The sequence below is a fragment of the Anser anser genome, assembly GCF_964211835.1.
Source record: "Anser anser genome assembly, chromosome: 21".
Taxonomy (NCBI): Eukaryota; Metazoa; Chordata; class Aves; order Anseriformes; family Anatidae; genus Anser; species Anser anser.
In genome coordinates, this window is record NC_139742.1 from 2,653,112 (window position 1) to 2,676,450 (window position 23,339).

Sequence of the window (23,339 nt, forward strand, 5' to 3'; positions counted from 1 at the left end):
GATTTTTGCATTGCTGTCTTAAAGCCACGTTGACCCTTGCACGTCCACTGGTTTCATTCATGGCTGTTCTTGTATTGCTGAATTTCACACTGAAGTCAGACTGGGCGATCTGCGTTTCCTATGATCATCAGGGAGACTTTTTTGGGAAAATTTCTGCATTCATGACTCCACTTTTTCTGGCATTGAATCTTGTTTAGCAATAGATTGGCAGTTCAGCTGATGCACGTTCAGGTTCCTTTAGAAGGCAGCATTCATGTGTTTATGCCTTTTCAATGGCTGTTTGTCTGATAATGTCATTTTTCTTCTCTTCTTGTCACAGGGGATGCTCCCAAGTGGGAGTTATCAGAGCGCTGATTGAAGCTGGCATCCCTGTAGATATGATTGGAGGAACATCTATCGGTGCTTTTATGAGTGCCTTGTACGCCGAAGAACGCAGCTACAATCAGATGAGGATCAAAGCTAGGCAGTGGGCAATGGTAAGAATTTGAAATCTTGTATTTCTCCTCTCAGATAGAGTGCAAGAGCTTAAACAGCAGCCTTACTAGGCAGCAATGCACAAGCAGCCATCCAAGGAAAGTGCAGCCATCTGCACTTCTGTATCTGTATGAAAAAAGGGCCCCTGCCTGGCAGAGAAGGAGTGAATTTTGAAAGCTGCTTGCTATGGTGCTGGCAGGCTGCAGGGATGTGAGCTCCTGAGGAGTGCAAAATTTTGCTCTGTACAAACTCCTAGTCACAGTATGAATGCAGAATGATATTGTTTAAGTGTGTTAGCCTGTGTTTATCTCTGCTTTATCTTCTTTTTTATGTGCTGGAATCTGTTTCCTTTCCAACTCTCAACAAATATGTTTCTCTTTTGTGTAACTTTCTCTCTTTCATTCTCACATGCTGTCATTTTTCAGTGGAACTGATTGACAGAGGTAATCCTTCTCTAAACTAAATGCAAAATGTGTAACTCACGTTGTAGCCTGAGAGTTCCAAAGTGGTGGTACTCTGCTGCTGGATAAATTTTTAACTGTAATATTTAACAATTACAAAACCATATACTCGTAGTTAAATCAAGGTTTGGAAGGTTGTTTGAAACAGTGACGTGTGTGTATGAATGTGTAGGATGTTGGGGGAAAATTGTACTAGCAGCAGGTTCCACTGGTTAAATTGACTAATGGTTAACATCAGCATCATTTCTGAAGTTTGCTAGTAATAAGTATGATTCCAATTTTGTATTGTTTATGTGAAAATCACATTTTCATGTTGGTTTCCTTATTGGAAGGCAAGCAATGTGGGGATTTCTCTAAACTGGATTGAGCTTTGGGTCTGCTTAGATCTTGAGTTTTAGGGGGCAATAAGAAAGAGGCCGTAGTTGGTACGTACACACTGCTTATCTTTCCCAGGTGTCTTCTAACCTGCCATGGCATCAAGGTGAAATCTGCTCTGTGGTTGTAAGACACCCCTTACCCTGCAAGCTAGACAATCCATGGCATTAAAATGCATACTGAGGCCCGTGCATGCTTGTGCTGTCGGGATGGGAAGACAGCTGTGGGAGCCAGGCTGTTTCACCTCTCTGTCACTAGGAAAATGGAGATTTCGTGCTTTTTATTTAAGAACTGCCTGTGCCTGGCTGGGTTGAGAAGCACCTGAAATATAAACTGTTTATGATACAGAGCAGTTCACTGAAATCAGAAAGGTGTAGGAGGCTTGAGATTAAGGATATAAAAATAACTTGACTGAATTGTATCTGAGATACATTTAACCTTTCACTCTTTATTTCTCTCGTTGGTCACTATCAAATGCTTACAGGAGAGCATCTGAGGAGGGCAAGCATGTGGCAAGACCTCCCTGCAATAATTTTCCTAGCCTCCAGCAGTTTGTGGCTCACTGCCTTCTATCAGTTGCACTTGTATTTAATGGTTAGATTGGAGCGATGGAATTTTCCTCTGTGCATTTGTCCAGAGGATTATCTCCTCTTGTTTAACGTGTGAGGTCTGTTCTGAAGATATGGTGATGTACAGGTTGAAAATGCTGTTTTCTGGGCTTCTCAGGGATGGGCTGCTATTGAAGCCAGTTTCATTGTATTTCCATTATTGCAGCTCTTCAACTCACCAGCCTCCTCTGGAATCACAGTTGCTTTCACCAGAAATAGTTAAAGGTGAAAGTAAGAAATTTAATCTATTGATTAACTTCTGAACACAAATCGCAAAGCTTAAAGAAGGTTTCACAAAGGAAAGGGCAGGCTTTTGCCCAGCCTCATCTGCTCAGGCTGTTCAGGTATTTGTACCTTGAAATCTGCAAATAAGCAGCTGGAGGAGAGGTTAATTACCTCTGTTAGAGCAAACATTTCTTGTTGTTAATGAAGAATGGATTTACTTGATGTTTTTGTGATTGTTCTGACAAGCTTGCCAAGTCCACATTCAAACCAGAAATTGTTCAAGGGTTCGAGGACAAAAACAGAAAAGACTGCTCTGTTTGAAGCCCTTTTCCCTGTTAACAGCACACTCTGAAGCCCAGCCCAGCAAAGCGTTTGCATTTTGAACTGAACAAAGCAATGCAAACCCTCTCTCCAAGTTCAGATCACAGCCGATGTACAAAACAGTTCATACAAAATAGATTATAAATCTTTTTAACAGTGGCTATTCTGAGTTATTTTTTGTTGTGTTGCAGCAGCTGCAGGCTGAGCAAGGAGAGGGGCTCCTTTCACTAGGCACTAGCTCTGTCTGTAACAACAGGGCAGATTTGCTGGCGATTCGTAGAAAATCCACCCAAAGGGCCAGGTATGAGCGAGGCTGCTTCTCTAGCTGACGAGCTGAGCAAATCAGCCCCAAATTCCCGGTGTCCTGAAGTTACAAGACTGCTCCTCCAGAGCAGCATCCCTGGCAGCGAGGGCTGCTGCAGGAGGCGGCTGCTGTGCAAGAGACACAGAGGAGCTTGGAGGATGCTTTTGTTAAGCCAACGTTATGCAAAAAGGCTCCAGCAGCGCTCCATGCCACAGAAGATGCTGATTGTGCTGCTCTAAAGCCTGCGAGCTTTTGCTGGTGAAGGTTATTGCTGAGTGCTCTTTGTGCAAAACCTTGTAGCCTAGCTTTTTTAGCCTACGGGGGTTTTTGAAATATCTCTGTTGTGATGGATTAGATAACACAGATTTTTCCTTTTTTTTTTTTTTTTCTTTGGAGCGGTCAAAGTAAATGCTGTTTTTTGTCCTGCAGTCATTTTTCTTCTTGGTATTTTTAGAAATTGGCATCTCTCTAGTAGTACTCTTGGGGCTGAGAGAAGGGAAATTTCTAATGGGATGTGTTTTTTGGATCTAATGAAGCAGCAAAGAAATAAATGACTTTTCTTTTTGTTGCTCAAAATACAGAGGTGTATGAAAATCATCAGTCAGGTTAGTTGCTATATAGTGCCTCTTTATTTCTTCCATACCCGTGTTTAACCAGCAGAACAAAAATTAAACAATCAAAAAAAAAAAACAAACTTTCATGTTTTCAGATTGTTGTTTTTAATTGGAGAATGAATATTTCAAAGTATAAATATTTGACAAAGAAATATTCCGTTGTTGGAGGGAATATGACTATAAGAATGCGTAATTTAAAGCTTCCAATAACAAGCACTGCGTTACGAATCGCTGGGTAGGGTGCTGCAGCCATTTGCTGTCTCTGATTTGAGTGTGGTTGCACGGCAGCTCGACTGGGTCTAAGCTGGGGTTTCTGAGCCTGCAGTCACAAGGTTCTGCCTCCCTAATGCTGCTCTGGTTCTTGAGCTCTGGGAGATGCTATGAACTGCCTTGGCCAAGAACTCATGGCTTTGTTCTCCTTCTGCCATACTAGTTTTTGGCCAGAGCAGTGCTGGGAGCTGCCTGTTGCAAGGGTAAGCCCCGCTTTGGGTCGGATCAAGCTGCGTCAGTCTGGATCCTGATACTCCTCCTGAACTGTTGCATCTGTTGCTTCAAAGAAGAAAGCTGTTCTCTGCTATCCTGGGGTTATGTCCAAGTCCATAGCCCTTGTAGGACTCAGTGCATGCTGAGGATGCCTTGGGGATGCTGTAGGAGTGACAAACGGCTGCGGAGGAGCCCGGGTGATGGCGTGCAACCACCCTGTGTGGCTAAGTGGGGGCGAGCGCAATGCCAATGCATTGGGGACCGCACGCAGGACTCTGTGAAAGTCAGAGGGAGAGCATAATTAGTAGGTGCAGTGTTTTCTAAGTTACACTGCATCCTACACTGTTTTATTTTGTTCATATGCCAAATCTTCCTGTATATAACAACAGCTACAAGGAAAGATCCGTGCAAACAAACTCAAAATTTGAGATGAGTGGGCAAACATTGCCATGCTCAATTGGCACGAGGAGCAGGAAAGATATTAGGGGAAAAATAACTCCTGACCAAAGGAGATCAGAAGAATAAACTGGTCCCAGTTCCCCAGGTGAACGGAGTTGTGGTTATTGTGGCTTAGCACAGGTTCAGGCACAACAAAATGTAATACAAGCTAAAGCAGCTTTAAAGAGCACAGTGCATCCTGAAGAAATAAGAAGTTAGTTACGTATTTCGCCCAAATGAAGGAGTGCACTTTGCCTTCCAAATGGGGTTGGTAAGCTACAGCAGAGAGCTTGCTTCGGGCATCTTCCAGGCTGCTGGTGCTGGCGTTCAGCATGGGCCTGCATGGTACTGCGCGGCGGTTCGCTGCTCTGAAACGGCCTCTTAAAAAACTTTATCAGCTGGTTTAGAAGGCTTTGTTCTGTAGGGTTCTGTGCTTGTAAAAACTAAATCAGATCACTTTTTCCTTTGTAAGCTAACCAAAGTGTTCCCAGTGACACCTAATGATAGGGTAAGGGGCAATGAGTACAAGCTGGAACACAGGAGGTGCCACTTCAATATGAGATGAAACTTTTTCACGGTGAGGGTGACAGAGCACTGGGACAAGCTGCCCGGGGGGGTTGTGGAGTCTCCTCTTCTGAAGACATTCAAAACCCTCTTGGATGTGATCCTGTGTGACCTGATCTAGGTGCTCCTCCTCCGGCAGGGGGATTGGACTAGATGATCTTTCAAGGTCCTTCCAATCCCTAACATTCGGTTGCCTTTCAGATGCAATTCTGAATTTGAGGCTATTGACAAAAGACAAAAATGTAGGTTGCTTTTTTGTTAAATCTTTAAAAAAAGAGAAAAAAAAGTTGTAGCAAGAGGTACATAAAGAATCTATTTTCATGTAGTGCAATAGTCATGACAGTTTGTATCTACCATTTTGATCATAACATTTGAGGTGTTGAAGTTAACCCCAAATCAAGCATTATTGTCTGTGAAGGTCAGATAAAAGGGTGCACGCAAAATCCAGAAATGGCTATTGCTTGGAAACACGCAGTTAAGGCACCAAACCGTCCTATTGCTGCCCTGTAGCAGCAGTGTCAGCTAATGCTTATGCAGATGGCATGTTAGTGGTTACCAGATCAGAACATCTCAAAACACGTATTTTTTTCTTTCTCTCTCCTTTAATGGACTCTGAGCTGGCCATGGTTTCTTAAATGTTCCAATTAATATATATATATTTTTTTCTTCGTCTCTTAAATTTCTTAATAGGTCACCTCTAAATCTGAACTTCCACTAGCTGTATTTTCTGTCTTTGGGATAAATCTCTGTTGGTGTGAGTTACATATTTATTTTGTCTTTTTAACTTATTTTTCTTTTTGTGTTCTTTTGCTTGTTTCACTGAAACTTTATAGATGAACACTGTAAAGGCAGTAAACAAAATTCTGGATTCCAGCTCTACTAGTTAAAAAAAAAAAAAATAAATCATTTAATCATTTAATCTGTTCTGCTGCTTTTAGTTTTTGTCCTTGCAACAAATTCTCCCATACCCTTGCTGCTTTTTTATACTTGGGGACATTGAAAAGCCTTGGGATTATCCTGTTTTTTTTGCAGTGATTTGCAACCGTTCTGCAACAAAGAACAAGATAGCCAGAGATAACAGCTCAGTTTTCTTTTTGCCCATCATGTATGTTAGCTCTTGTTCTTCTGCTTGTAGGCTTTTACCTTGTCCCTCCCTTGCTGAAGTTGCCTTATTCCATGGGGTAACCTTAAAAAGTACTTTTACGGTTGAAACTCTTATTAGCTGGTTTGAAGCAGAGCTGTAGAAATGAACGTGCGTGAGAAGTTTCCCAAGAACTGCAGAATGCCTGCTCTGAAGAGAGGTGGTAGCGATGCCCCAAGGCTGCGCTTCCCATCGCTGTGCTGTAGGGAGCTGAAGCTGGGTCGGTGTCGGAGATGCCAGCGTTGGCCTTTTCCTGTTGGACAGGAGAGAAGTACAGAGTGGAGCAGAACTGTAGAGGCTCTGGCAGCCTTTCCAAAAGGCACTCCATAAGTTCATTTCTCTTGGGAATGGTAGGTGGTAGCAGCTATTCTTGGAAGGCTGAGGGAGATGGTTAGCCATCAGCGTCTGCTATAAGGGTGTCTTTCGGTTATGAGAAAGGAGAATATTAGGAAATAACCGTTAATTAGAAGGCTTTTGTTCATGTACAAGATGACTGCAAGCATTAATTGCAGGGAAAATGTAGAGGCTCAGCATTATAAAGATCATTTGCAGCAAGGATAGCCTGATGTTATGGCGGTGAGTTTCAAGAGACCTTTCTTCAGTATTAAATAATGGAATTTTGGCAGATTCGTCTTTCCCTGAATTATTTGCTCTAAGTACTGTCAGAGACTAAATCCCTGTTTTAAGTACACAATTAATTCTATTTAACTCCGAAGCTGTAGGTAGCGTGTGCATAGTTAGGCTGGCACACTGTCCTCTCCCCATCAAAACCTAAAATGAGGATCTGAATGAAGGTAACAGCTTCATAGCTGCCTTTGTGTTGAGGCTTTTAGCTTCTCCTGATTTTTTTTTTTTGCTTATGTACTAGTTTTTAAGTCTGCTTTCTCTTTTGTTCTTGGCCATGTTTTCTCTGGGCAGATGCATAATGTATGTTTAAAAGCAGCTGGACATGACAATGTAGGCTAATCCTTCTTTAAATCATTGCTGGAGTAAAGCAAAGGCCAGCTGTTGATCACAGAGCCTTTAATAGATTGCAGTTTTAGAGGCTGTCTCGTGCTGTTGGTCTCTAGCTGTGCACAATGCCATGTGGTCTGTTAAGCTGTTTGTTAAACTCTAGAGAAATGTGGAGGGATAAAATATTTCATATAAATGTTGCATCCAGTGAATCCTTATTCATTTGCAAAAGAGTTAATAGTCTTTTTTCTTTGTCTTCTATTGCATTTTAACTGAGTATGGTGTAACATATTGAGGCACCTGATTTTATTAGGATTTATCAAGCTTTGAGACCAATAGCATAGGTACAGGACTAATAATACAGAGGCCGTAGTGCTGCTTGAATTGTCAACTTAGTTTAGGTATTTTCATCATTTTAGCTTGTAGGTTAGTGTACACATGTAACATCGGAAATGGAGAGGAAAAAAATCCATGAAAGCTTAATTACAGTTATGTGTGTGTTTAGAAAGGAGATGCTTGACAGTGCCTGCCCACTGCTGTGTAATATAATAGTATCTGTGGTGCTTTAGGAAACCCAATGGGATCTGTTTTACCTGGCTGGCACAGAGTGCCTGGAGCGGTACCTCCGTGCTGGCTACCAAGCAGCAGGTGAAGAGCACAACAACTCACTTGGGGAATGAAAAATAATTGACACTAATACATAGAAAGCGTGTTTAAAGCTCTTTCAAACGTGACTTAATTAAACTTGCTGCAATCCCAGAAAGTCACTTACGTGTTTTATAAGTGCTTACGGAGGTAGATTAAAGATGGTAAGAAAAGCTGTGTGATCCATAAATGAAAAGAATTGTGCAAGTGTTTACATCAATTCCTGCATTACAGAGTTATGATTTCCTTTCCAGGCAGGTGAATTGCAGGTACATTATGGGAAACTTTAAACGTGCTGTGGTTTCAAATCAAAAAGGTGATGAAGAGGGAGATAACTACTAATATACTTGTTTATTTAAAATAAGTAATTAAGTTGTGCCGTCCATGTGCATTTGTTAAGACCTGGGCCTATGTACACTGCTTTGGAACAAAGTTTGGGTTTATGGCTAGAAGGAAAGGGAAATAAATGTGCAGTCCTACATAGCCTTACTTCAAACTGGCTATGCAATTTGATGCTTTTTATTTGATATTTATGACACCACACAGGGAGTCACTGCTTGTAGTTCTTGTAGCTGTATTCCTGTCCCATCGACAGCAAATGTACTGGCAATAGCAATGCTTCCAACATTTGCTGTGGGATCTGGAACACAACCTCTCTCAGATACGCATGTGAATAACATTAATATGGGGTCTTAAAAATATTTACCTTTGACTTTTTTTTTTTAGGTTATGAATTCAGTGTTTAAGACTATTCTGGACTTGACGTATCCAATAACCTCTATGTTTTCTGGAGCAGCTTTTAACAGTAGCATCAACAACATCTTCAAAGATAAGCAGATAGAGGTAGGTTGTTTACCCACTTTATGTACAGTGGATGACTTCACTGTGTTCTGTTGTAACAAATTTCTTTCTGCCTTTCTTCCACTCTAGTATTATGATAGGGCTGTGGGATGCTTGAAAATGTTTCAACTGAATATACTGTTACATGAATATGGAAGGGAGGATATTCTTTCATTTTGGTGGATATAGAAAAATACAGGTGGAGTAGATTATCTTTAGCTACTTTTGCTCCGTTTGACAAAGGGATCCAGTTGTCTGAGAGCAGAAGTTAGAATTGTGTCACTGAAGTAAAATTGCCGAGATTGTTATATCATTTTTATGCAAGTTGGGTCTAAGAGACACAACCAAAAGAAGGTCTTTAAGAGGGTCTCAACATTATTTTTTTTTAAGATTGAGTGTTTGTGAACAGCCTATTGAAAACTGAAATAACATCAAAGTTTTCTGTTTTGCATATGGTGACTGTGATCGCTAGATGTTGTATGATATACCTGATCTGATAGCCACTATCCTCTGTTCCCCAGCAATAGCAATTTATGAAGTAAATTATCAGTGGTTGTCTTTCACCAAGCTTAGAGAAGGTTTGGGTAGTCTCGCAGCCTTACATCATTTGCAGTTTTAGCCACATTATTCCTGTGTTTGGAATCCTTGTGATAAAAGATTCATAAATATATTTAAAATACAGTGATAACTTGCTGCATAATCCAAAACATTCCCTACTTAAATGCAAGGATGAAAGTAAGTGATTAATCATCACATGGGGCTTAAAATAGCATTTTCCTCTGTGGATGGTGCTGGGAACAAGCAGGTTTTAAAGCGATAAGGCCTTCTGAGACTGGAATTATTTTGGTTTGTTAGCTGGACAGCACCAACCACACTTACTCCTTCAGTTGTGCGTATCCCTTCCTGAAGCATTCCAGCTTCTATATTTGGCTTCAGCAGTGCCTGATAAGAAAACACGACTGTTGAATGGCTAACACAGCTCCTTTCTCCTTGATTTGGTGTAGCTGGGGAGCTGCCTTTGTGCAAAGCACTGAGACCCGGGCAGTCTGGGTAGATTACCCAAGCAGACCCTGGTACCCAGGTAGACCCTGGCTTCTCCCAGTTAACTTGGTGTGACTTGTGGAATGGTGTGACTCGTGGAATGTTGCAGTGTGAGCTTGCAGGAAAATGCCGAGGAAAGCTTTGAGAAGTGACAGAAGGACGAAGGTCTCCTCTGACCTTGGGTAGCCCTTTCTTCCCATGGCTTACTGGTTTATGATCTCTGCTGTTGATTTCAGCAGTGCCTTGTACTTGCCTTTAAGATGCAGCAGACTTCTTTCCTACACTACGATTTTTATGTAGCGCAGCTGTAATTGTATGATCTGTTCTGACCTTCTGGTCACAGGAAGGAAACTTTGTCCATGAGAAATCCCGTTCTGAGGCATACAACAGCAGCAGCTGTGGGAGTGCGGGGTATCACAGGCTAAAACCCTTCAGTCTGTGACTGAGGATGTCTTTGAGCTGGAAGACTTCCATCAGATAAATAAGGAGAAATGTTGTGTGGCCCTGGAAGGAAGGAGGCATTTACTCTTAATTGCAATTTGTACTGTCAGTATGGGTTAGCCAGGCATGTCAGCAGACAGACGGAAACTGAAAGCTGCCCAAGTGTAAAAAGTAACTTATAAAGTGACAAAAGCATTAAGCCATGAAGAAATCTTTTCTAAAAGCATTATTTCAGGACATCCCAACTTCAAATTTTTGATTTTTTTTCTCAGCAGTTGGGGTGTTTTTGGAGTAGGGTGGGTAGCAATGATTTCCAGCTGCGAATGCACATAGCAAGGGTTGGTTCCAGCCTTACAAACACAGGTGCTGTTTGGATGCCTGGCAGCTACCGCTCCATCCTGGCAGTATTCCTGTTAAACTTAGCAGAACCTGAGCACTTCTGCCCGTGGGGCTAGGCTGGGGACTGGCCAACTGTTATAAAAGCTTAAAATTAAGAGGAACTGGAACAGGTTATCCTTTTTACTTGCCCTGGCTGTGAGGTGTCACTGCTGCACTTCTCATGTGTGCCCTCGTCCCTCTTTTGCATCGCAGCTAGGGAGTGTAGCCGCTTACGTTGAACTGTTATTTCTGTCATCGAAAGGGAGGTTTCCATTTTCTCCAAAACTTGCTCTCGAGCAGCTCTTGTCACGTAGGTGTCTCCAGAATCCCAGCAGTGTTGTTTGTGGGGTAGCCCTGGTTACCAGCAACCCCCGTGATTGCTGCTACAGATTTCAGCCAAAGGCGCTCCAAGAGAAGAAATCAGCCTACGTGAGTCCTTTAAGGAAAGCACACAAAAAACCAGGGCAGGGCGCTTGGAAGATATTTCCTGAAAAATACAGTTACTGTTCCTCTGAAACTACCCATCCTACTGGATGAAGGACGCTCTACGTCTGATAAGAGCATTTCCTGACCTCTGCAGAGAAATGCCGTTTGCTCCTTGCCTGCCAGTTACAGAAGCATCATGTCCACCCAGACAACAAGAACCATCCTTCCGTATAGACACAGAAGCTTCAGTTTGTACTTGGAGAACCACAAGCTTTCTTGCCTCAGTTCAGAGCCTTAGCTTTTCAGCTCTTAGCAGATGACACTGCAGTGCTCCTCTGGAAGGAGCTGGGGGTGCCAGATCAGAGTACGTATCAGAACTGGCACAGGTTGCTCAGAGAGGTTGTGGAGTCTCCTCCTTGGAGATCTTCTAAAGCTACCTGAACGTGGTCCTGGGCACCCTGCTGGAGCAGGGGTTGGACCAGAGGGACGCAGAGGTGCCTTCCAACCTCAGCCATGCTGTGATCCTGTGATATCCCAGGAGAGCACCAGGAATTTTATCCCTCATGCCAGAAACACAAAGTGCTCTTGCAGGTCATCTCAGCTGGAGTTTCTGGTGTGAGGAATCTGAAAAGAAAGCTTTCGTAAATCTTATTTTGGGCTTGAATAACATTCTCTCTTGAAAACAAATGAAACTATGTATGAAATGCCATCTTTATGAGTGTATAATAGGTTGTGGCTTGGTTTCCTTCATGCATGAATATGCAAGGAAGCGTAGCTTAGGCTTCTTTCCCTGTTCCTGTATTTTTGCTTAAAATGTGGTTGATGCACCGAGATCTGTGATCATCAGAATATCTTTAGTGCAGAGAGGCACCCCTAATACTCCTGTAGTCACACTTTATTCGTCCGCCCCTCCTGTGGCATTTATACCAGATGGATTGTAATACTTGTGCAGCATCTGTTAGTCCTCCTCAATTCCACCATCTTTGCAGAGCTGCTTAAGAGATTAAACTCACTAGGAGGAGGAGGAGAAGAAGAAAAAAAAAAAAAGGAAAAAAAACACTTTGGCAGTTCACAATTTCCTGTTGAACAGCACAAAAAAACTTGCACCAGAAGTGCTAAAGGGGGAGTACTTCTCAGCTTGTGCTGACAGCTGTAGTCCAAAGCCTTGCTTGGCTCATCTGAGCTGTGCCAGGGAAGGTTCGGATGCCTTACCCTGTGAAAAGCATATGGGGCTGGATGGATGGGAAGGTAAGTTTACCTCTTCAGCCTAGATTCAGCTTTGTATGATTGACGGAGAACTATCAGCTGTTGTTCTCTCGGCCTAAGTGATGTTTGTTCAAACAAGTCCTCCTCCTTTACCTTTGCAGGCTGCCCTTTTACTAGGCACCACAGAGACTTTCCAAAACTGTCCTCTCTCCAACAAGCTTCTGTGCAGTTGGGAAGCCGCCTCCCATTCCATTTTTCCAGCTAGTGGGGTGTGAGTACAGGCACTGAGACACAAGGGAGAACTCCCCCACCCAGGAACAGGGCTGCTTGGTTTTGTCTAGCTTCTGTTGAACAAGCTAGCCAAGTCCTTTAAAAGTCTGTTCTTTTTGTGTATTATCCTGCTTATTAGGTAGGTTATGTACCACATTCCTCACTGCTATTTTACCCTGCAGTATCTCAAGCAACTTTTGGGGTCTTCTTGGAAATCAGCCTTGCAGGATGTTCCTGTAAATAATCACAGAATCACAGAATCGTCTAGGTTGGAAGAGACCTCCAAGATCATCTAGTCCAACCTCTGTCCTAACACTAACAAGACCTCCACTAAGCCATATCACTAAGGGCTACATCTAAACGTCTTTTAAAGACCTCCAGGGATGGTGACTCCACCACCTCCCTGGGCAGCCCGTTCCAATGCCTAACAACCCTTTCGGTAAAGAAGTTCTTCCTAACATCCAACCTAAGCCTCCCCTGGCACAACTTTAGCCCATTCCCCCTCGTCCTGTCACCAGGCACGTGGGAGAACAGACCAACCCCCACCTCTCTACGCCTCCTTTAAGGTACCTATAGAGAGCGATGAGGTCTCCCCTGAGCCTCCTCTTCTCCAGGCTGAACAAGCCCAGCTCCCTCAGCCGCTCCTCATAAGACTTGTTCTCCAGACCCCTCACCAGCTTCGTTGCCCTTCTCCGGACTCTCTCGAGCACGTCCATGTCCTTCTTGTAGTGAGGGGCCCAAAACTGAACACAGTACTCGAGGTGCGGCCTCACCAGAGCCGAGTACAGGGGGACAATCACCTCCCTAGACCTGCTGGCCACACTGCTTCTTATACAAGCCAGGATGCTGTTGGCCTTCTTGGCTACCTGAGCACACTGCTGGCTCATATTCAGCTGCCTATCAACCAGTACTCCCAGGTCCCTCTCGGCCAGGCAGCTTTCCAGCCACTCTTCTCCCAGCCTGTAGCGCTGCTTGGGGTTGTTATGCCCCAGATGCAGGACCCGGCACTTGGCCTTGTTGAACTTCATACAGTTGGCCTCAGCCCATTGGTCCAGCCTGTCCAGATCCTCCTGCAGAGCCTTCCTTCCCTCGAGCAGATAATGCTGCAAAGCTTTGTGTTGTTGTCTTTGACTCTTGGCAGCTTTGGGTCCCAGCAGCATTGCTCTGTATCTCCTGCTGAAACGATTTCATCACCATACGGTACAATGTGAAAGTCATTTACCGTGGAAGAACATTGCTCAAAGAGGGTCAAAACTCATGTTCTTCCCTCGTTTTGTCTTGGGCTCTGGCATTTCAGGAAGTGAAGCAAGGGTGGAAGAAAAAAAAAAAAAAACAACAAACAAACCAAACCCAAAAAACTTCATCTTAAAGAACAGCAGATATCAGAAAAGATAAACTCCTAGTATGAGGTTTCTGTTATGTGCTGTATGATGTACAGTCTTCTGGAACAAGTGTTTTTTGCTATTAAAGTAATTATTTTTCTGCCTTGGTTCTGCCTGAGGTATTTGCATAAGAAACAAATTTATAAACTTAAACCCAAAGCTGATGGATTTTTCTCCACTTGTGTCTACAGCTCTGTCGAGATGCAGAGGTTGTCACTGGCTTCTGTATTAGGCACAGGTTTTAGTTTAAGTGCAAGGTTACAGATTTGGTAAAATGAGGCCCTCCTCTGTTGCAGGATCTGTGGATTCCTTACTTCACCATTACGACCGACATCACTGCCTCAACAATGAGGGTCCACACCGACGGTAAGTGTGCAGGCAGCCTCCTGCAGCACGTCTTAAACAGGGACGTGAGACTGAAGTGCCACCCCTTGTTCCTGCGGTTTTCATCCTCTTTCAGTTTGTCTTTTCTTTTGTTTCCCCCTCCTCTGTTATTTGCTGAGCACCGAACTGTGGCTGTACACATAACAAGGAGCAGAGCTGTGGGGAAGAAATTAACTGAGACGCTGGATTCACTGTTTAGAGAGCAAATGGCTCCGTTGGCACCGTTCTGTTCCCTTAAAGCATTCTGTGAAGTGCAGGTGTCTTAACCATAAATCAGAATTAATGCAATAAACGCATTTTAAGTTTCAAATTCCCTATAAATGAAGATGTATTCCCAATAAAGAGACTCCTGTGGCTGAAGCAGAAGCTCGGTTAGGTTGTCATTTGTGTCCAGGCCTCTGTGTTTCTCTGGTGGAAAACTGTAATTCGCCTTACAGTGACTGAACAGAGGAGAAAGATCTGAGCTGTCTGCTCTGCTTTCTTGATGTGGTGGCAGCCCTGTGGGATACTTGCTTTAGCTTTTGTCTGGCTATTTGGGGTAATGGTGCAGTGACTCAGGCTTCAGTGAAAATGGCACAAGCCTTTGGGGTGCCGCAGATATTTCTGTGGGCAGGTGAAACCTTTGCTGCCATGCCTCTGTTACCTTCTGAGTTGGCTGTCCACCAGGTAGGACTATCCATTCCTGCAGCCAGGGTGGGGCTCGCAGAACCCTTAAACTGCTGCTGCTGACCCTGGGGTATTGTTGTCTTAGGACAACCAAGGGAGCTAAAACAAGCAGAAAAACATTAACCTTTCTTAGAGGTTGTTTTCTAGTTCTACAGCAGGTTAAGGCAAGATGTAGATGAAGAAACTCACTCCACCCATTTGCTTGTCCCTGCTTCCTGCGAACACTTGCAGTAGAACCTGTGAGCAGGAATTGCTCCGACCAAAATGGGTTCAGGCAAAAAACCTCTCCTGAAATCTTAAGTTCCAGGAATGCAGCACGAATGTGAGGGAGTGGGCAGGTGATGCAAAGGGTGGCTGGAGTCAGAGAGGGACAAGAGCAGCCCTGACTTGGATCAAGCTGCCCTAGAAGCCCCCCTTAATGCAATTAAAATCCTAACCACTGCAGCTGCTAAACAGGTTGCTAACTCAGGTGTGTGCCAAAGTGCACAGGGTGCTGGGTAACAGTGTGAATAACGCAACAAGTCAGCATTTTTCTCCTGTAGAAGTTCCAACTCGACTAAAACTATTAATAATAAAAAACAAGCTTGCCAGTATTGACCTATGCTAAGCAGAAGGAGTGTTTAGGTTACAGTTATAAAAAGAACCATTACATGTTTTTAAAAAGAACAGAAAAAAAGTCAATTCCCAGTTTGCTGGAAAGAGGGGCTTGTTTGAAACATCAAGTAGGTAACTAATGAGAACTGAGCCAACACTACAGTTCTTATGTATTTTGGATATTTTAAAGATTGACTTCTTAAACAAGATTGCTAACTTCTTAAACAAGATTACTAGCATCTTTGGAACTACGGTGTCATCCAAATTCAGCTGTTGCAAATGTTACAAGGAGAAAAATCAGTAAATAAGACCCTTGAAGCAGAATGGTTTCAAAGAAACAGATCCAATCAATTTCTACTTGATTAAACTTTGTTTCTAACAGCTTAAAAGATTTTAACTTCCTTCATTACAGTACCGTTAACAGAAATGTCCTCAGAAGAGATAAGATCGCCATCGTGTACTTGCACTAGTTCTATAAGTGAAAATGTTTGCTTATTGCAGAGCAGGGAAAGCAGAATTTCTGGGCTTCTGCAATCAGTATTTTTCATGTTCAGCTCCTGCTAAACTCCTGCTAAAAGTCTGTTTTCTGTGGATCTTTGTAGAGCATAATGGCTTTAGCTGCACTTCAATCTGCTTATTTCTTCTATTCCTTTGTCCCCAGGAGAAGCCTTTTCCTTGCCGTATCAGTGTAAGCTCAACAACACACTAAAGATGATCCCTGCAGTCAGGCATATGCTGAAATCTCCTTAAAGGCAATGAATATGAGGCATGTGCTTAAAACTGTTTCCTAAGGCCTTTGCCTGACTGTAGGTCTGAATGGCCTTTTTTTTTTTCCCCTAGCCAGGATTATGGTATAGAAAATAATAAACTGCTTTAATAACTTTCTAATAGTATTCTCAGGAGAACCTCTATCTCCCGGTTACTGTAACGAGTGTGAAAGCCTACCCCATCGCTGTGGCAGTGCGTTAATGCTGTTGCCATTCGCCCCTCCTTGTTCCTGCAGGCTCTCTGTGGAGGTACATCCGTGCCAGCATGTCTCTCTCCGGGTACATGCCTCCGCTCTGTGACCCGAAGGATGGGCATCTCCTGATGGATGGAGGTTATATCAACAACCTTCCCGGTAGGTGTATGGATCGGGTGGGAAGAAGTTACTGAGAATACATCCTGTCATACAGTCTGCAGAACTTTGCCCTCATGATTATTTTCCAAAAAAAGAAACAAGGAGAAACATCGCAGACACCTTTAATCTCATGATGGCTACCAGGAGTCATTGTTCTCAGTTTCCTAGGTGTTTGCTTTACCAAGGCTTTATTAAGACTGTTCTTTGTTATGAACTGTTTCCTAATATTCCTATTCCAAAAATATAATTCCAATTTAGTGCTCACTGAAAGGAGAACAGAAATTAAACTGCAGGTATATAGTCGATCTTTGTGCTTCTTTTCAAAAGTATCACTTGAATAGGAACTAATTCAGAGAAAGCAAGAGTATTAATTCTTCATTATTCAGCCTGGTGCCTGTGTTAGTAGAACATGCTGCATCAGAGCACTCGCTGGAGGACTGTTGAAAGTAAATGACTGTTGATATTGAAAACAGCGTAGTAGAATTCTCTTTACTTTATTGTCCAGTTGTGAGTTTTAACTGTAACGTAGGCGCAGAATTGAAGCAGTGAGTATTTTGAGTAGCTTTGTTAAATCAGATGTCTATTCTTGAGAGCAAGTCTGCCAGTGTGCTTCCCCGAAGAGCTGGCAGGATGCACAAACTGTGCTTGGGAGGAAAGAGTGGGCAGCCTCGTGCCAGTGGGGGCTCCTGTGACAGATGCCAGCTTTGTCCTCCCAGCCCGGAGAGGACAGGGCTAGGGGCTGAGCTCAGTGCCCAGAGCCTGAAGGGTGCAGCTGGGGTCTTGGTTAGCTGCGAGCATGTGGCAGGGGTGGAATCGTGTGGTATATGAAGGCTGATGCAAGGGCTGATCTGAGGGCTGAACCCAAAAGGGATCAAGGTGCTTGAATTCATTTGTGCTTATCTGGGATGTGTTTTGTGTTAGGGCTGTCACTGCGGTCAGAAAGCATTGGAAGGTAGGTGGGTCAGGGGGATGGCCAAGACGGGAAAGAGATGTATGGTGCCATTTCAGTTTGTGTACAAATAGAAAGAAATCCAAGTCAAAGACTACATCTGAGCATCCTAAAGCTTTTGCATGTTCAAGACAAACCCAGACTGTATTTTCTCCTCAGGGCTGTATTTGCCTGAAAAACAGAAATAGAAAGAACACAAAATAGACCCCCAAAATCTGCATTTGACATTTGCTGTGTGTGTCTGTAAGCAAAACCATGAATTGCAAACCAAGACACTGTTTTCACCTGTATATGTTGGAAGAGTGCACAGAGCACATACAGGTGACACTGGGTGGAAGAGATGAATAGGCTGAACCAGCCCAGTAATAGAAGTACAAGTTACAGAACAGATCTGATTTAAATAAGTGTCTAAATTAAGCATCTAAATTGGCTCTTCAGAGCTGTGGTTTTCCTACGCATAACTATTCTGGAAACTGCAACTATCTTGGACTCTGGGGGTGTGGAAGGAGTATAAATTCATTCTGTAAGGTGTGTGTCCTTCTTTTCCCTCCTTTGGCACTTCCCTAAATTCTCACCCATATCCAAAGGCTGTAGCTAGTTCTCTTTCTACTGACCTTGAAGTAGGAAGTGTTGCCTCATTTCTCTCCAACTTCAAATGCAAATCTTTCTCTTGGATCCCAAGGCTTTTTGTAGACTGAAATCCTCCCAGCCTCTCCTTGCTGTTGGGTTCCTTTGCTGCTCCTTTTCTTTGTCTTCTCTCTGCAGGGTTGCACCTTTGCACTGCTGACTCTACTCTTTAAGGCCATTGCCAATTGTTCTCTCTCCAGGTTCCCCAGAGCTTTGTTCATACGGGACTTGCCATGCTATAACTAGTCTGGTGTAACTGTGGACTTGTGCTGTGTGTGTGTCCTGGCTTCTCTCCTCTGTTCCCTGCCACACAGGTTCGCTGCTTCCTTCACGTTGGTTTTGGTGGCAGTGTGGTGTCAGTGAGTCAGGTCAGCCTGCCCATCTGGGGGAAAGCTTCCCCCATAAGTGATGTTTACCAGCGGTTCAGCAACGTGAACTCACCCTGCTGCTATGTAGGGGCTCACTTTGGTGCACAGTGGGATCTCGTAGTTCAAATAGGGCACGTGGGGTAGGAGCTTCCCCAGGGAAATAGTCTCTCAGCAGAGTTGCTGCAAACATTTATATCTGAAGCTGTTCAAAGAGATGCTTGTGGTAGGTATGATGTCAAGTTACATACATACAGCTAGAGAGTATATATAAGTTTAGCTGTGCAGCACCAGAGTTGACATCACTATTGGAAAGTGTACTGATATCACCTTCTTTCCCACTAGCTGATGTTGCAAAGTCCATGGGGGCAAAGGTGGTGATAGCGATCGATGTGGGGAGCCAAGATGAGACCGACCTCACCAACTACGGCGACTGCTTGTCTGGCTGGTGGCTGCTCTGGAAGAGGTGGAATCCTCTGGCTGAGAAAGTCAAGGTATTGCAGACTGCATTGCAATCACAGCTATTTTTACGTGCAGAGCAGGAAGCGTTCCTTTGGTTATTCAGAGAGCAAGCCTGGTAACAGGCCATGTTGTTTCGTGGATTTGAGCTCATACTGATGGGTGAAGAAAGCTGGGCAGTGCCCTGACACCAAAGGAAATAGAGCATCAGGGGAGAGGGTAGAGCCCCGCTCTGCAGTGTGGCCTGCAGAAGGTCATACAATTGTTAGAGCACAGAAACCTGTTCTTGTAGGTGCAGTTAGTTTTGATAAAGTCAGAATTTACAGATTTCACCAATAAAAGTAATAACTTAGTCCAGTTCAGTGTTTCTATCCTAATGTCTCTGGATGGCTGACTAGGGAGGTTTTAGTGCTAGCCAGTAATTAACAATACAACTGCTACTCATAAACACTGGGCTGCAGAGTATGATTTTTTTTTTCTTGTTGAACGTAGTCAGCCAACTCTATTAAGTATTCTTCTGCGTTTCCTAAGCTATCTGGCTCTGCAGCGCTCCCCAAAGTGAATGCTGTTTTTTCCTTTACCCACTGTGATTAATGTGTTCCCATTTTGCAATTGGAAATAAAAACCTTGCTTCCCAAAGTTAGGGGAAATATTACAACCTGTGGGTACTGCTCTGTAATCCCAAGTTATTCCTCTGTAATAAATCCCTTCCCTGAAAAGCTCTCGTCTCCCTGAGAAGTGGCCTGGCATCCTTTCTGGAGCTGGTGCAGCTGAGTGCCCTGCTCGGTCTTGGCAGAGTTGATGGTGCTGCTCCCAGCACGTAGTGGGAATGCCTGGCTGGGGAAATGAAAGACTCTGACTCTCCTCAGTAGTGCCCAGTGAAATACTGCGACTGCCCAGATGGCAGCAGTCACAACTGAAAACACATGGGATTCCATTTTTTTTCGAAATTTATTTTTAGATTTGTGAGGGTGGTGAAACACCAGAAAAGGTTGCCCAGAGAGGTTGTAGGGTCTCTGTGGAGGTGTTCTCACCCAGGTGGACATGGTCCTGGACAGCCTGCTGTAGCTGACCCTGCTTGAGTATAAGGGCCTTGGACCAGAGGGTATCAAAAGGTCCCTGCTAATCTCAATGATTCTGTGGTTCTGCGAAATCTCTGCCCTGGTACAGTAGTGATCATCACCGATTTCTGCCTTGAAGGATCTCTTAGCCCTCTCAGCTAAGCACAGACCTCTTTCTGAAGTTACCACTACATCCTGAAATGGAAGACTCAATTCAACCTTGCGCTGCAGCAATGTGTCTGACTTTGGAGACTTGTTGGCTGTCCACACTGCCTGGGAAACAGATGGAGGTGCTGATGTGTGAAGGCTTCAGCAGGCTTCTGTGTGCTTTTGGAATAAGCTTGATGGATAACTTGCTTTCTCTCCACTGTGAATACAGACCATATTCTGAAATGAAATTTCTGAATTAATCATGATGGGTACGTCTGTCCTGGTTGGCAGGTGCTGAATATGGCAGAGATCCAGACACGGCTTGCATACGTGTGCTGCGTGCGGCAGCTGGAGATGGTGAAGAACAGCGAGTACTGCGAGTATATACGGCCACCCATTGACCGATACGGCACCCTGGAATTTGGGAAATTTGATGAAATCTGTGTAAGTGCATCCTGAGGAAGGCAGTTCCCCCATACTGACATTCTGCAGAAGTCTACTGCTTTGTGGTGCTAATTAATACCTAAGCAGTGTAAGAGTAAGAGAAGTCAGTTGGCACAGAGTGAATAATTGACATTAAATAATACCACGGAATGATATCATGACTGTGAGATTGGATTAACAGTAGAAATTGAGTTAATAATTGTGATTATATAATAACCTCTGAACGGATCAGTTGCCTCACTATCTTATGTCAGTCCTTACTCAGCTGCTTGGTAAAAACTCTTTGGTGTCTGAGCTGCTTTGGGCAGTTGTGGTTTGTCAAATGGTGTCATTTCTCTTCCTTGATTGTGTAGCTTGTTGTCACATGAAAGATTTGAAGAAATCTGTGGGGAGGCTGTGAATCGTTGAAATGGAGGGTAACATGCTAAAATACCTGACTCGGCTGACATTTCAACACTTCTATTAATAAAACATATCGTCCACAATTCCTCCACACCTGATAGCATATCAGGAAAATGGCACCAATGTCAGTGGAAGGACGTAGTAAAAAGGGTAGTACCAGGTTACAAAAACTAAATCCCAAAGATGTGTATCCGAAATCAGCATGGGAAGAACTGACTCCAGATGTGCAGTTGAATTATCTTGGTGACATAATCCAGCATTCAAAACCAAAACATTTCTGCCTGATTTGAGGGAATGATAGCAATTTTGGCTCATTGTCTCTTGTCAAGGAAGTTATTTTACTGTCTTTTTCCGTTCTTTGCTTCAGCTGTGCAAATATCTTCTGTGTTCAGGTGTTTCTGCACGGGTTTGCTCTTCTCCTAGTCTAGGAAAGAGGAGGAGGGAGAAGTGCCAATTTTCCTTTAAGCAGTTCTCCTTTACAGATGTGTTGAGAACCAACAACACTCATTAGGCTGCAGATTGCTTTCTCAACATTGTTCCCTAATGCTGTCGTATAAATACTGAGCAAAAACAGTAATGCAATTAAGCCCTGCAGATTTACATTTGAGAGAGTACTTAGGAACAAAGAGCAGCTATTCAAAGCCACCAGCTGATTTCCCCAGTATAAATATTTTCCCAAGGATATTTGATGTCATAGCTCCTGGGTAAACAGCTCTGTCCCCTCAGCAGGGGACCTGAGGCTTCCCTGTTTAAATAGTGCTCTTCACTGGGAGCAGTATCCAGGCCCTTTTTAAAACCTTGACAGACAGGTCTGATAGATCATCACAGTAACAGTAAGCTGTCAAATCATTGTTCTGTCTAATTTGCTGTCATTAAAGAGATTTGAAGACACCAGGCAATTTTTTCTCAGTGGAATTAAAAACTTGAGGAAAGTGCAATTTCTCAAAGATGTCACTTTCTTTGAGCAAGTTCTTGGCACAAGATGTTACAGGTACAGAGGGCAGCACCCTCCTGGGTTTTCATTTCCTACAGTGTAGCTAAATAAGCTTTGTCCCGAGGGGAGTTTTACACTGTGCTGACCTTAAAGGGCATTCTAGGCATTCCTTTATCATTACAGGCTATGGAATAGCGTGTGTTTGTTGTTGTTTTTTTAATTTTGGCTATGTACCTGGATGGAAGGGTGTATGCATACACGTACTGAGCTTCATATGGTATTATTCTGTGAACCTGCTTGAAGCTGCTGCTGTAAAAGTAGTTGTCAGGTGGCGCTTTTCTGTACATACTGTGGGGTCAAGGACCCAGTTAGCATTTAGACTTAGAATAGCGCCTTGTTTGCTTAACCATTCCCCCCTAATCATTAGGCTGAGTGGCTTTTCCAGGTAAGGATGGAAGGTACCAAAACATGCATCCTGCTTTTGGGATAGACATCTGGATTTCCTGGATAATGTTTTTTTGTTACTAATTTACTTTTTTGTTTTCTTTTCTCCTGGTTCTCTTTTTCCAGGAAGTGGGATATCAGCACGGGAAAACTGTATTTGGTGTCTGGTGCAGGAGTGGAGTCCTTGACAAAATGCTAAAAGACAGACAAGAGATTTGCAAATCCAAAACTTCTGATGTAAGTGCTCAGTTTAAATGCACTCTTCTGCAAGAGCTACTTGATGCACAACAGGTTGTATATTGCCCAGAAACACTGGGGGTAAGAAGGAGAAAGTTGCCTCAAGTCCTTTCTTGTGAGCCTGCATCTATTAGTTAAAATCTTTTGAGGCCAGAAGAGGTATAATCAGTTTTTCAGCAACTCCTTTCTTTGAGCCTGGATGAATGAGGAGGTCCTGCACTTCTTGGATCATCAGGTACACGTGTGGCCAAGGTGTACTCTACCAGCATCCCGGTGGTTTTGATAGCCACATTTAAAAAGAAACAACCTCCACCCCCAATGTGTAATGTATGTACCCCTGCAGAGATCCACCCATATCCTCACCAAGTAGGATGCTCTCTGAAACCTCAAGGAACAACGTAGCCCTGTAGGGCAGCTCTCCTTGTTGCTGTTTTGTTCTGCCAGATTGATACCACATTTGTAACCCAAAACCATGCACAGCACAAGTACTTGAGGGAAGGCAGGGTGCTCACCCATAACCAGCGCTTTCTGCGAGACATAGCTGATGCGGAGGTGTTTACATGCCCACCGTTCTCTTCTTCCCTGTGTGGGTCAGCAGTTAGAGGGCACTGAGTGCTGCTGCCTGTTTTCTCCACCAAGCGTGAGGGTGGAAGGTGTGGCTGTGCCCCCGCAGGTCCCATGGGTGGATGATCTGCGAGAAGGTGATGAGAGAAGGATGATCTGTGGTTTCAGGCAATGGGCCACATTTGTACCCATTGCATGAATGCGTGCGTAGATTGCCTCTCAGAGTAGAGCTGGGTAGGCACAAGTAACTTTAAAACTGCTATTCATTTATTCTTGTGCCACAAAGTCCAGGTGGTGCCTGGGTATTGTTCTTGCTACCAGAAACTGTTCTACCAGGGCAATGGCTCT

The 23,339-nt window shown here is 43.7% G+C and overlaps 1 protein-coding gene across 1 annotated transcript in view; it reads left to right on the forward strand.

Annotated features, from left to right (window-relative positions):
* Positions 1-23,339, forward strand: part of PNPLA7 (patatin like domain 7, lysophospholipase) — a 130,114-nt gene that overhangs the window by 94,186 nt on the left and 12,589 nt on the right. The window contains exons 26-32 of the mRNA XM_083807288.1: positions 320-476; positions 8,334-8,450; positions 13,888-13,957; positions 16,239-16,355; positions 18,642-18,790; positions 20,258-20,410; positions 22,317-22,427. Of these exons, the coding sequence (XP_083663414.1) occupies positions 320-476; positions 8,334-8,450; positions 13,888-13,957; positions 16,239-16,355; positions 18,642-18,790; positions 20,258-20,410; positions 22,317-22,427 (874 nt within the window). The remainder of the gene's footprint in view (positions 1-319; positions 477-8,333; positions 8,451-13,887; positions 13,958-16,238; positions 16,356-18,641; positions 18,791-20,257; positions 20,411-22,316; positions 22,428-23,339) is intronic.